A 13,999-nucleotide genomic window follows, 5' to 3' on the forward strand; every position below is an offset into this window, starting at 1 on the left:
CTTCTGTATTAAGTACTCTATTAAAAGCATCCTAAACTAAGGGATTTGAACTTGCCTCAAGTTACAAAAAAAGGGGTATGCAAGAATAGAGCTCCCTTCCTGTATTCTTCAGGGCAGACCAGGTATCTAACACTGGGGACTGCTCATCAATAGGATAATCATTTGGGAAACTGTAATACTGGTTCACCAGATCATGCATGTTTTGTTGAATGAACCACTACCTTAACAAATGGGCTCTCATGTGGTGTCTCCTGACCCAGAAGAGTTACATCCATGCTTCTTACTGACATAACAGTTCAATTATTTGATCAGACGTCTGGTTGTTGCTTTAATGATACTCCAACACACTAAATCTAGTGATAAACTTGCCTTTAAAGCAGCTTTCATGGTTGCATCAAAAAGATTGAAAAGGTGACTTTAAAATAGCCAAACCTTCAATGTCAGATGAAAAGAAGTGAAAATATTTTTATCACATACTTTAGAGTATTACTTTAGAGTAATCCATAAAATGTGAATACTTGAGGATGAGGGCTTAGTTCTGCTGACCTCCATCTTTCGGGATACAAGAATAAAACAGTCTTTCCTTTTTTTTGGCTTTAGGACCTTATTGAAAACCTACTAAAGTTAATGGAAAGACCTCAGTGGGTTGTTTTGTTAGTTTGATGGGTTTTTTTAATGGCAGATAAACATTACAACAGAGCTCCCTCACATTTAAGTATATTCTGATGGGTAGACTAACCATCCAAATTCCTGCTTGGACATTCCCTCAAATCAGAGAAAATACAGTTCTGATTTTCAGAAGAGAACAAGTCTGAGGGGTTCCAAGGACACAGACTCAACAAGCCTTAATAACCAGATTGAACTGGAGGATGGAAAACCACTGCAAAGCTAGACAAAGGCCAAGATATGTGACAGAAAGAGTAAGCTTACTATGAAGGCATAAATTTATGAAACAGACAAGTGGAAGAAATAGACCACAAGTATAGATAACACACAGTAAAATTTTCCTAGAATAATAACACCACTTTGTTAGGGAAAGTATGTAGCCTCATCAAAGAGAGAAGAAAATAGAAGAAAGCAAGATATTTAAATCTTTTAAATTAAGAAATTAGTTGGTTTAAATTCATCAGTATCCAGATCAGCTAAAACAATGCGTTTACATGATCTACATTGATAAAATTCAAATGAATTTGCTAAGATTTTTCTGGTTTTCCTTTGAAATTACTGAAGTTTCAAAATGTTAGCAAGTATTGATTTCTTCTCTGTGAATGTCATTTATCCATACAGGGACTTCACTTCTCAGTGTGTAATGTAACTCCTAATTCCCTGAAAGAGATGAAGTTATCACTTTATGAAACATTACTGTCCTAATTTCTTAATTGCTGCATTAAATCTTTATGGTCATTTTATGACCAAGAGATATATCGGTTGAACTAGTTATAAAGATCTACTGTCACCTTAAACAAAAAGTCCTGACAGATGATACTGATGTTGAAAACAAAGTTTGAGGATTCATAATTGGCTGAAAGTTGATACTTGATTTTTCTCCCATAAGAGCACAAGAACTCCTTATTAAAAACATAGTAAAAGGTAAGGATGACTTCTTTGTTTGGTATAGTGCAATACAGTGACAAATTAAACAGCAGTTCAAACAGATCACATTTAGGGAGGCTAACAGTTAAATTAAACAGTGGGGGCTGGTAACATTGATGGGAATAGTACATTATCATGCCACTGGGGATGTAGGATTCAGATTATAATTCTTGAACTCAGTTCTACGTATGGGAAGAGCTAGTATGCTAACAAATTTATGATATGTATTATTTCCCTTATTGCACTGCTACAACAGCTTTGTTTAGAGTATGTAAGATAACAAAGACAAAGCAATCCACTTCTTACAGGAAAAAGATTAGAAAACAGGAAAGGGCAAAGTTATTACAATGTTTGATGTCTAACATAACAACCAGTTCAGATGTTTCAATTTCAGGTATTTGGTGAGTCTTTTAGATGTTATTCATAAAAATCAGCTCATCACAACACTGAGAACTACCAATATATCAACGGATTGTGTACTAGTAACGATCAAACCTATGATGTTCTGTACTACCTCACAGATGGGGAACACAAAGCTCACAGCACATAGCTCCCATGGTGGTGGGGGTTAGACTAGGTGTTCTTTAAAGGTTCCTTCCAACCCAAACCATTCTATGATTCTACAATTTAAGTTCAATATACCTGTACATATACATATATATGTATATGTTGGTATGTAGAACAGGTAGCATATTTTAGATTGCAAGATTGCCCTGGACAGCTGTGCCTGACAAGGTGTTGGACAATGCATTTAAACTTTTGCAACCACATATACTTTTCCACCTTTTATCTGGCTTGTTTTTTCGGGTAATAGGCTATAAGAGACAGGGCTTTCTTGCATACTTTCTGAACAATGAGTAGCTCAATGGAGACTCATTATACTACTCTGATACTACTATTACAAAATGTCACTGCACAGTGTAGGGATGGTTATGAAGAGACAGACATGAAACCTCTGTTCTAAGAGCCACAAAGTGTATTTCAAAAGAGAGCATCCTCACCATGTTATCATGTCTGCACATATAATGCAGTTTAGACATATCAGTATGTGGTACAAGTGCCCACATGTATGTGGTACAACTGTGGTGTAACTGTGTACATGCAAATAAGAGAATATGTGAAACTAGAGAACTGAATACACTTTTGATTATCACTCAGGCTGCCACTAGGAAGATGCCAATTACATCTCTTCCATATATTTTTCTCACATAAAATTCCATTCCTCCATAGCTGTAGCTAATTTAGTGCCTATCTTCATGGCAGCAGAGTTAAAGTTATTTTTTCTGTTCACTGATTGGCATATTTCATTGTTGAATTTCATCCTCCGTTTTATCATGCAGTGTTTTCTGCCATAAAATCCTCTGCACATTTTGGTGGTCTGTTTTTGTTTCAGTTGTTCAGACTGATTCTCTACTATCAGCATACTCCACCTCAGTCCTCAGACCACCTGTTCAAAATCATTTGTGAAGATGATGAACACAGGTCTCAGCATGGATGTGCGTGGGATGTCATTGGGGTCTCTCCATTCTATAAAAAGGCCATTTATTCCTGTATTTTAACTTCTAATTTTTAATTTGGGTCTCAAACAGTCTGCACTCTCATCCTCTGAGAAACTACCCTCTAAAAAATATTTGTTGGCATTTGTCTCCAACAGGTCTTTAAGCTAAAATACGCACACATTGACCTGGTCGTCCACGTGTATATTGTCTTCATGGAATAACTCAGAAGATTTATTGTGCATTAATTTTTTTTTTAAAAAAGAGTACAACTCTTCCCAATTGTCATTTCCTTACTATAATTTCCATTCATTTCCTTCATATGCAAATCAGGCATATTGGTCTGTTCCTGCCAAATTCAGCCACAGAGTCCTTTTGAAATACTTGGCTATACTGCCATCTTTCATTCCTCTGATTCCAGGATTGCACAGCACACAGTTCGTCAGTTCTGTGTCTTAGTTCACGCAAAGCTTTTGGGCATCTGACATATGATCCCATCCATCCTTTGTTTTGTTTTTTTTTATTTTATTTTATTTTTCCTTAAACTTCTCCAAACATTTCACAGTCAAAAATGAGCTCAGAGGTACATTATCCACTCCAGACATAATTATGCAGTGGCTAATTTGTGATAAACAGTTCTTCAATATAGATCAAGAAAGTTTTCTGTATGCTAAAGAGGAAAGAAAAATGGTGAACAAGCTAGGCCATACTTTCTCACATTAGCTCATTTTGGGGGGAAAAAGTTTGACAAGCTGAAAAAAATCTGAAAAGCAGATCTATGTAGGCAGATCGTCACTTGTGTCATCATGTTCACCTGAAGAAAGGCCTGTGGGTAGTGTGCCACCTGCCCTAATTATGTGGCTGCCAACTTTATTCTTGGACTCCAAATAACCCCCATGGTTTGCTTCCAGATAGGTACTTTCTTACACACTAGATTGGCAGGTGACATTTGATTTGTAAAAGCAAAACATTCCAGTATCATACTAATGTTTGGAAAAGCAGCATATATTTGTGTTACCCACCTCTCTGGCTGAATGGCATAAGAATTAAGAATGGCAGCCCACCTTTCCACCTCATCATACAAGCAAGATTATTTCACAAGTAACCCTTATTTTTTGCATCTTAAAGGAGGAAGGTTTGTGCAAAGGTTCATATACCTCTAAGAGTACGAGCTTTTCTATGAGACAATATGATACACACCAGGAGCTTGTTATGAGGCATTTCTTATTATTTTTGCCAGATCTCTCTCTCCTTTATTTTTTTTTTTTTTACCAAATTAAAAAATCTGGACCCAATCTATTTTATTTCACAGCTGTGAATACTCAAACAGACATGAGATAAAATGTCTGCAGTAGTCCTTGTTGAGAAACCATGTTTTTCCTTAAGGTTAGACAGTCAGGGTTGACTGAAAATGAATATTCTTCTAAACACGTTACTGTAACTCAGAAGACAGACTCTTAGTCAATGATAGCAACAATGATAATAAACAATAGTGTTGTTAGTAATATAATGTATTTCTAAATGTCAGTAATGGTATTTTTAAACAAAAAAGGCTAGCAATGTACTGTAAATGTGTGCTATAAGAAGCATTAGCATGTAGCTGCCAGACAGTCTCAGTGAAGGATTTCATTGTTGAATTATGAAATCACTGTGTTTGATATTATACACATACGCCCCTGATCTGATGCAGACTGCATTCAAGAAGGATTCCAAGCAGCCTCAGAGGTCATCATTAACCTTCTACCAAGTAGAGTTTATAGATAAGTATTAAATAAATCTATAGATTTTACCTAGTTCTAGAACAGTTTCTATAGTGTTATTTTTCGCCCCTTGCAATGAAAGCATGGTCAATATAGAAAACATATTTTTCTGTTTTTCTCTAGACCACAAAGATACATTAGGACACACCCATGTACCATTTTCAAATGGCTGAACACAAAATGTCATTTTCAGATTCCTCCTTTCAGAGACATCTGTTCTGCACCTGTTTTCTTAATGTCTGTTTCTATAGATGAGTCCCAATGTTCAAAATACTTGCCCTTTCACAGGAACTTTCACTGGGACACATTAAAATGTATGAACAACCCTCCTACCTTTAGCAGGTAAGCTTGGCAGTCACTGATATAGTCATATTCTAATCCGTCAAAGGTATAATAATGTCGATCTCCATAAACAGTGCATACAGCAGGACAGGGGTAACTAGTACAATTGAATATCCCTTTCCGACAAACACTGTAAAGGAAAATTAACAATCACTATTTTCTCATAGCAGGGTCATTTTCTTTCTTTTTTTTTTTTTTCTTCCATAAAAAGCTTTCTTGGGTTCTTCATTTCAAGCCATGCAGAAATTCATGAAAGGAAGAAAATTCTCAGACCTTCAAACACAGCTATTCTGTGGATTGCATTTGAAGTTATTGGTGATGCCACAGCACAAAAGCATTGAGCGCGTTGCTATCAGGACATATGTATGATAAAAATGCATAAGAAATGAATGTAAATGTAAAACCTTAACATTTTTATGCCTTATACAAATATTTCCATCACAGCTGCCAGCATAGATAAGATACCATGCCACAACATATTCATAAAACATCAATATTATTTTTCCTCAAGAAATTTTGATGAAAATCTGCACATACGTAATGCAAAAGACCTCCAGTTACTACCTATAAGTATTCAGACAAGTATGGAATGAGATTAAGAAATAAATACTGATATTTTGCAGGATTACTTTTCCTGCCAGCTACGTTCAGTGACTTTCATGAATTTTCGTGAAGGTAGTACTGACAGCTTCTAGTTTTGCTTGTGTAAGTGTATAAACTCAATTGATTTGCCAGTTAAGTTTTTAACCGATTAAAAGCTGCCATGCCAAACTTAAATGTAAATAGATATTTTGGCTAGCAAATTATAATGGATGAAAAACTGGTAAGGCTCCCTAATAAAGATGCTGGGCACTAACATGTTTTCCAGTTCTCATGCTTTTTTATTTCCCCATTTTCTTCTTGTATAGTCGCTCATACTGACTGGTAACTCACAATGCAAACAGTTCAGTTCCCGAAGGATCGGACTATTTACCACCGTCATTCATTTGATTCCTCCTTTTTCCCCGTAGTTGTCTTTCATGACATTCTATTCTCCAAAATGTCAAATGTCTTTTCTTTCAGAGATTAACTGATACGTGTGGAATCAGGTGCTTGCTCTTGACTGGTTTTTAACTTGGGTATCTTTTGTGTCATTTTCAGACCTGAAGAAGCACTCACCCAAAAATCTGCCTACTCTTCCAAGTCTATGATTGATCCTAATAAAAGACGAATTCTGGAACTGTCTATAAATAAGTAGATACATTTTTGATTATTTAATGTACTCAGCACATTTGCTATATCAGATTCACTCTGTGACTAGACCAAGGTGATCTGGAAGTATGCAAAATGCATGTTACTCACCAGGTGTAACATGGTGTAGCTATCACTTCTCCTGACAGAAATTCCCTGTCTTTCCAGGTGCATGGACAGCTGTCAGGAATATAACATTTCCCTCTGTGCTCAGCCATCCTTCAAAATAAAAGAATTATTGAAATGAAAGTGTAAATTCACAGGAAGATCAGCATGTCTGAATGTGTTTGTCTAAACCCCACCAGAAGCAACCAGCTTTGGCAAAAGCTTTCTGAATCAAATGACCTCCTGTGCACAAGTGGAGACCTCACAAAGCTCACAGCTGCAGCTCTCCTACTTTGAAATGGGTATGTTGGGGTGGGGCAGCAGCTTCTATGTAAGCAATGCAAGTAATGTAGTTATTCCTCTCTGCAATCTGCAGAGCATCTGTGTGTTACAGACACTGCTGAGGCTGCAGCCAGGCTTCCCTTCCCTCTCTGCTGCTTCCTGGTTCCCCTCTCCAGGAAAGCAGCTGGACTGATGTACCTGCTCCTCTGCACAGAGCAGCAACCATCCCGTTCTGAGCACAGGATAGTGAGCTGGACTATGGCAACTCTTGCGGAGTTAGCAGGACAAAAGAAATGTGGTTTACATAGGGCAGTGGACCTGCCTACAAAAGGGAAGTGGAAACAGCTATCAAGGTTAAGACAAAACAGTATGACTAAATGCAAAAAGCAGGAAATCTTATTAGATCATGAGTAAGTAAATCAGAGATGTGGTTTACCACTTTTTGTTATCCCCTTGTTTCCATCTGCTTAGCAACATTAATTTTAAATAATAAATGTTACTGACACTCCCAATTCTGCTCTTTACAGGAGCAATTCCTGCAGTTGTCATTGCTACACATGACTGAGGGCAAAGGTAGATGTGTTTTCAAAGAATTATCTTGAGATTATTTCACTTGAAGTTGAAATTCAAAGGAATGCACAGATGAGTTTTCTCCTCCCCATAATTACTGGTTCATTAAAGTTACATTGCTTTTAAGAAAAAGAGTCAAGTGTTCAGAAAAATGGTTAGAGATATGAAAGCACTAGAATGGATGGCTTGGGGAGGTCATTTAGAGTCTCTGTCAATGAAAGTTAAATGTCTGCCAAAACCAATATAGTTACTGCTGATGCCACCTAAGGGCAGAAGAATAGCTTAGCCCCATGAGGTCCCTTTCCATACTACTCTTCTGTATTTCTGTAATTCAGCTTATCCTCTTACATCTCCAGCTCAATCTTAGGGTGACTTTCAGTGTATCGTTGCATGACAAATTTACTGTCATTCTCAGCTCATTTCCTCAAGAAATTTGGAGCTATTCTATTCAGTTTTTATGGCATACCAGAGACTTTCAATGTTTCTTATGCTTTGCCACCTCTTCGACTACTGATTAAAAATCTGCAAGCTGTTGTGCAAGAATTTTAACAGTGGAATATGTAAAACATTTTTACTTGAAGAGGACCATTTTGTGCATACTAGAGCCCATCCAGTCATGGATTTCCAAAGGAAAGGTTTTCAATACCACTCACAGGCTGCTTTACTTTATGAGCACTGTAAGTACCAGGGATGCTAGAATAAGGTGCCAGTCTCCAGAAGAATTCAAGATTCCACCCAGTAATGTTAGGTGATTGGCTCAAACAGTGGGTAGTGGTAGAAATCAGGTAGGAAAGAAAAAACAAAGAACAACATCTTAAGAACCTGATCATGCATAAGTCTATAGGACCTGATGAAATCCACCCATGAGTCCTGAAGGAGCAGGGGAATGAAGTTGCTAAGCCACTGGCCATCATATTTGAAAAATCATGGGAGTCAGGTGAAGTTCCTGACGACCGGAAAAAGGGAAATATAACCCCCATTTTCAAGAAGGGGAAAATGGATGACCTGGGGAATTACAGACCAGTCAGTCTCACCTCTGTGCCTGGCAAAATCTTGGAGCACATTCTCTTGGAAGGCATGCTAAGGCACATGAAAAACAACAAGGTGCTTGGCGACAGCCAGCATGGCTTCACTAAGGGGAAATCCTGCCTGACCAATTTGGTGGCCTTCTATGATGGGGCTACAGAACTGATGGACAGGGGTAGAGCAGTTGATGTCATCTACCTGGACTTGTGTAAAGCGTTCGACACTGTCCCACATGACATCCTTGTCCCTAAATTGAAGAGACATCAATTTGATGGATGGACCACTCGGTGGATAAAGAACTGGCTGGATGGCCACACACAAAGAGTTGTGGTCAATGGCTCAATGTCCAGCTGGAGACCAGTAACGAGTGGTGTCCCTCAGGGATCGGTGTTGGGACCGGTCTTGTTTTACATCTTTGTCGTTGACATGGACAGTGGGATTGAGTGCGCCCTCAGCAAGTTTGCCGATGACACCAAGCTGTGTGGTTCGGTTGATATGCTGGAGGGAAGGAATGCCATCCAGAGGGACCTTGACACACTTGTGAGGTGGGCTGATGCCAACCTCATGAAGTTTAACCATGCCAAGTGCAAGGTCCTACACCTGGGTCGAAGCAATCGCAGGCACAGTTACAGGTTGGGCAGAGAAGAGATTCAGAGCAGCCCAGCAGAGAAGGACCTTGGGGGTGTTGGTTGTTGAGAAACTCAACATGAGCCAGCTTCAGCATGCACTCGCAGCCCAGAAAGCCAACCGTATCCTGGGCTGCAGCAAAAGGAGTGTGACCAGCAGGTCGAAGGAGGCGATCCTGCCCCTCTACTCTGCTCTTGTGAGATCTCACCTGGAGTATTGTGTGCAGTTCTGGTGTCCTCAACATAAAAAGGACATGGAACTGTTGGAACAAGTCCAGAGAAGGGCCACGAGGATGATCAGGGGACTGGAGCACCTCCTGTATGAAGACAGGCTGAGAAATTTGGGGCTGTTCAGGCTGGAGAAGAGAAGGCTGCGTGGAGACCTCATAGCAGCCTTCCAGTATCTGAAGGGGCCTCATAAGGATGCTGGGGAGGGACTCTTCATCAGGGACTGTAGTGATAGGATAAGGGGTAACAAGTTAAAACTTAAACAGGGAAAGTTTAGATTGGATATAAGGAAGAAATTCTTTACTGTAAGGATGGTGAGGCACTGGAATGGTTTGCCCAGGAACTTTGTGGATGCTCGATCCCTGGCAGTGTTCAAGGCCAGGTTGGACAGAGCCTTGGGTGACATGGTTTAGCGTGAGGTGTCCCTGCCCATGGCAGGAGGATTGGAACTAAATGATCTTAAGATCCTTTCCAACCCTAACTATTCTATGATTCTATGATTCTAGGAGAATAAAGAAATGACATAACAGTAAAACTTCTCATAACAAGGCTTTCATGACTTGTCAATATAGCTTTAATAGCATAACATATATGCTTAATATTTTCTTGTATAAAAAGGAGAACTTGTGAACCCCATTTTCAAGATAACCCTTATGGCCCCTTCCTAGCTGGAACCATGAGCCTGAAAGGCATAATGGCATCAGAAATACAATTTAACAGCAATTATGGCATTAACTGCACTAAATGTTGCACATTTACTTTTCTATCTAATAAACTAAGTGTTTATTCTCTTACTTAACAAAATAATTCATGTGTTCTATTCCATTATTTGGGATTTGGATTGTTTGTATCCCTTTTATAGTTTATAATGAAAAAAATATTCAAGTAACATTCTATTTGAAATGGTGTAATACTACTTGACTGTGAAAGCAGGGCTTTAGCTCTGTTTTTTTAACATGTATTTTAATTATTTCAAATTTTCGAATTAACTTTCATGACAATGCTGCTAGTTTAAGTTCATGCAAATGTCATGTTGATGTTTAAGTAAAAATTTACTAGTTTTTATATGATTCCTTGAATAAATTTGTGCGTATTTGTGTTAAAAATAATTCTTTATTCCTGTAACGCTAATGGTCTTGAAAGCTAACTCCTCAGTTGCAGAGGTTGTATAGGACTACAAAGGCAAGCACAACCAGTGAAATCTTGAATAGCTGTGCCTGAAATCTGCCCTTCACCAGTGCTGTGCCTGAAGTCTGTCTTTCACCATTGCTTAATCATCTATGAACATCACAAGCTGCTGGAAGGGGAATTCTGGTAGTCTCCTTACATTCTGATCTGTGCACAGCTGATATACTGTCAGGCTATACATGCAGTGAAATAAAACCAAATCTTGAGAAAAAACAGGGAGCACTTCACCTGAGGTCAAATTGCAGCAATCTGCACAGCATATTTGACTCTTTAAATCTGAAAATGCACGTATCAGGCATCATGGGAGGGAATGGAAAAGAGGGAGTGGTAGCTGATCCTGACAGTAACTTAATAACAAATGCTTTTAGGCTTTGTACTTGGATTGACCTCTGCAAATCTCAGCAGACTGTTTCTGGGCACCAAATCCAAATACATGTGCTGAGAAAAAAACTTTGGCTGAGTTCGAAATGGCAGAAAGCATGAGTGTGAATAGAGCAGGTTCCACCCCACAAACCCCTCCCCCTTGATCCAGGTTAGACATCAGTACTGTAAGCCTGAGTAGAAGTCTAGGTGAGACAATTACTTGGGCAGTAAGCAGGAGTACAGATGGCTTACATTGCCTTTTTTTTTTATGTTTGTTTCTACAATCAAATAAATTATACTTCAAATGGTGGGAATCATCTCCTGTCTAAAGAGTCCCAAATACCAGCCAATCAGACTGGTAGCAAGCTGGATATCTCATGGGATAGTGGAATCATGGTCTCAGCATTGACAAACTGTGGAACTCCAACTGAAGCAGTATTATAGCACAAAGCCTCACACCAGCAAGAATGAGAAAAGGGGTCTCAGAGAAGAAAGAAAGAGTTGTCCTTTTGTATAACCACAAAAATTTTAGAGAGCAGTAGGTTCAGATTTAGAGGTGTGATACCACTGGAATTTAAAAAGTAAAACAAAATATGCCATGTTAAATTGTGAAAAATACGTATGTAGCTTGTGTTCCACGTTGTTCTGCCAAAGCTTACCCAGGGGGGCAAATGCAGCCACTTCCACAGGGTGGTGAGGGGACACAGGAGAAGTTCATGGCAAGGTTCGCACAAGAGATCCCGCAATTCACACCCGCTGCTGGTAATCCAGGCACAGGAGATCTGCAGTCATAGTAGACTTTTCCTTCAGGGCATATGTGAACTTCAAATGTAAAATGCAGGTTAAATGAGATCAACTGCTCTTTTACCCTGAAGGTTTTCTGTTTGTTTTTGTTCACAGTCTATTTGTTATGTGTACTGTTTACAGTACACGTAAGAGCACAATCTGGATAAAATTCTATAACTTCATTTGTACTACAGCATTATTTATATTAAGCATCTGGATATATGCACCCTGGATCTGATACACAGCCCATTCTTAAAGATGGAATAATTATGCCTTAGGTAGACAGAATCTTTAGAAGTGGCATAATTTTCAGTGTACTGAAATCCCTTCTAAACCATTAGAAATTCATTAAAAATTTGCTTTCTAGAGATCAACACTTTCAGGCTTCCTAAACATGGATAGTGAGCCTAATTTTAGGTATTCCCACAAGAACATACTGACCTACACCTCACATGCAACTATTTAATTTTTCAATTTCCCAAATGACTTACTAGTACAATGTGTGCTACAGAAAAAAGACAAAGAAAAAACTTTGACAACCAAGACAACTTGTGCTCCTCACCTCTTTTTTTAAACGTCGTGATGTTAAGTATCTCATAATGAAAATACATATAAGGAGAAAACCAAACAACTATGCAATCTAAAAAACTTTCTCTGTGCAACTCTAATATGAGACAAAACTGTAAATTACCTGTATTTTCTGTAGTGGCTTCAATACATTTCACTGTTCCGTTTAAACACTGACTGAAAAACAAAAGCAAGCCTATCTTCAATTCAAGGGGAAAAGGTTAAAAAGGAGAATACATGTTAAAAAAGATAATACATCTTAACCCTGTTTAGAAATAAGGAGGAGGAGGATTAAAATCTAAAAGCATGGGTTCTAACCAGCAATTTCTTGATTTTTTGGTTTTCTAACCAGTGATCTGTAATGAGGGCCCAGACTCACAAAGAAGTTTGTGTACTATTTGATTGCCTAAATTTCACTGAAATAAAAAAGAGGCTGGGTATGTCAGCTTCTGTGGGAGCAAAGGGCCAGGTGATTCAGGCTGCTGGCAGTGTTACACAAAACCTTACGTGTGTTGGGGAATATGGAAGGATACAGTAGGCAAATTTTTTGGTGCACAGACGTTAGGAGACACATCTTGATTCTATTATGATAAAATACAGAATTAGAGAAAACCGCATTCAACAATAAACCTAGCCCTTATTTTTTACTTTTATTTAAAAACAAAAAAAAATGTGGAAAAAGCAACATTGCAGAGGCATAGCAATGGCAGAAAAAGAAGCCCCTACTCTCACCTCTTGAACTACATGATTATCAAGCTTCAGTTATAACAACTATAATATATAAGACCTCAGCAAGAATTAAGCTTGGCACAAAAGTCACAAACATGATTTTAGATCAGCAGGTGGAGAGCATTTCTTGTAAAATAAACAAGTTTGACCAGGAAACTTGGGAGGCTTCCCATTTGTTTCAGTGGGGTCAGGATTCCATCATGAATTAATAATACAAAATGACACAAATATAGCTCTCTGCAAGCTTTTGTTTGAAAGACTTTCTAAAATAGAATCACATTGTTTATTCTTCCAAAACCAGTCTCGTATTGCTATCATAACACCCCCAAGTCTAAGAACAGGACTGGATCCGCTATGTGTGTGTTTTGAGATATTCTTTAGTCACTAGCTTACAAAATTTTCCAGGTATCCTGTTGTTAAAATAAGCAGGTACGTAATCCAATTTCTATTAGGCTCCCTATTACTAAGTGTGTGTCGTGGTTTAAACCCAGTCAGGTAATTCGTTCGCTCACTTCCCCCCCTTTCTTGCCCTCCCCCTGCTCCCGGAGGGACGGAGAGGAGAATCAAAAAGAATGCAACTCCCACGGGTTGAGATAAGAACAGTTTAGTAACTAAGGTATAACACAAATCACTACTGCTACCACCAGTGATAATAATGATAAAGGAAATAACAAGGGAAGAGAATACAACACCTCAGCACCAGCCGACCGATCACTCGCCCCCCAAGCCCGACCAAGCTCCGACCGATACCTCCTCCAACCCTGCAGTCTCCCAGCCCTTCCGGCTAACTCCCAGTTACATCCTGGGCATGACGTGCTGTGGTATGGAATACCTCTTTGGTCAGTTTGGGTCAGGTGTCCTGTCTCTGCTTCCTCCCAGCTTCCCCTCCTCCCTGGCAGAGCATGAGGCTCACAAAGTCCTTGGCCAAACCAAAACATCTCTATCAGCTCTGTTCCTGAGCTGAAAGTCAAAACACTGCACTGCACCAGCTACCAAGGAGGAGAAACATGACTGCTACTGCTGAACCCAGGACAGTGTGTAACAAAAATAAAATCTTAATACAATAGACTTTCATTCTACTGAAAGAATTCTCAACACCCTAGAGTAG

General features: G+C 38.9%; 1 protein-coding gene across 1 annotated transcript in view; it reads right to left on the minus strand.

Moving 5' to 3' along the window:
* The window catches only part of OTOGL (otogelin like), a 97,647-nt gene that overhangs the window by 52,589 nt on the left and 31,059 nt on the right, over positions 1-13,999 (minus strand). Inside the window, exons 22-25 of the mRNA XM_057429354.1 lie at positions 12,287-12,339; positions 11,469-11,631; positions 6,533-6,640; positions 5,183-5,321 (exon numbers count right to left, since the gene is read on the minus strand). Coding sequence (XP_057285337.1) covers positions 5,183-5,321; positions 6,533-6,640; positions 11,469-11,631; positions 12,287-12,339 — 463 coding nt within the window. The remainder of the gene's footprint in view (positions 1-5,182; positions 5,322-6,532; positions 6,641-11,468; positions 11,632-12,286; positions 12,340-13,999) is intronic.

The sequence above is a fragment of the Pezoporus wallicus genome, unplaced genomic scaffold, assembly GCF_028554395.1.
Source record: "Pezoporus wallicus isolate ANWC-B61680 ecotype Strahan unplaced genomic scaffold, APGP_CSIRO_Pwel_v1 contig_5069, whole genome shotgun sequence".
Classification (NCBI taxonomy): Eukaryota; Metazoa; Chordata; class Aves; order Psittaciformes; family Psittacidae; genus Pezoporus; species Pezoporus wallicus.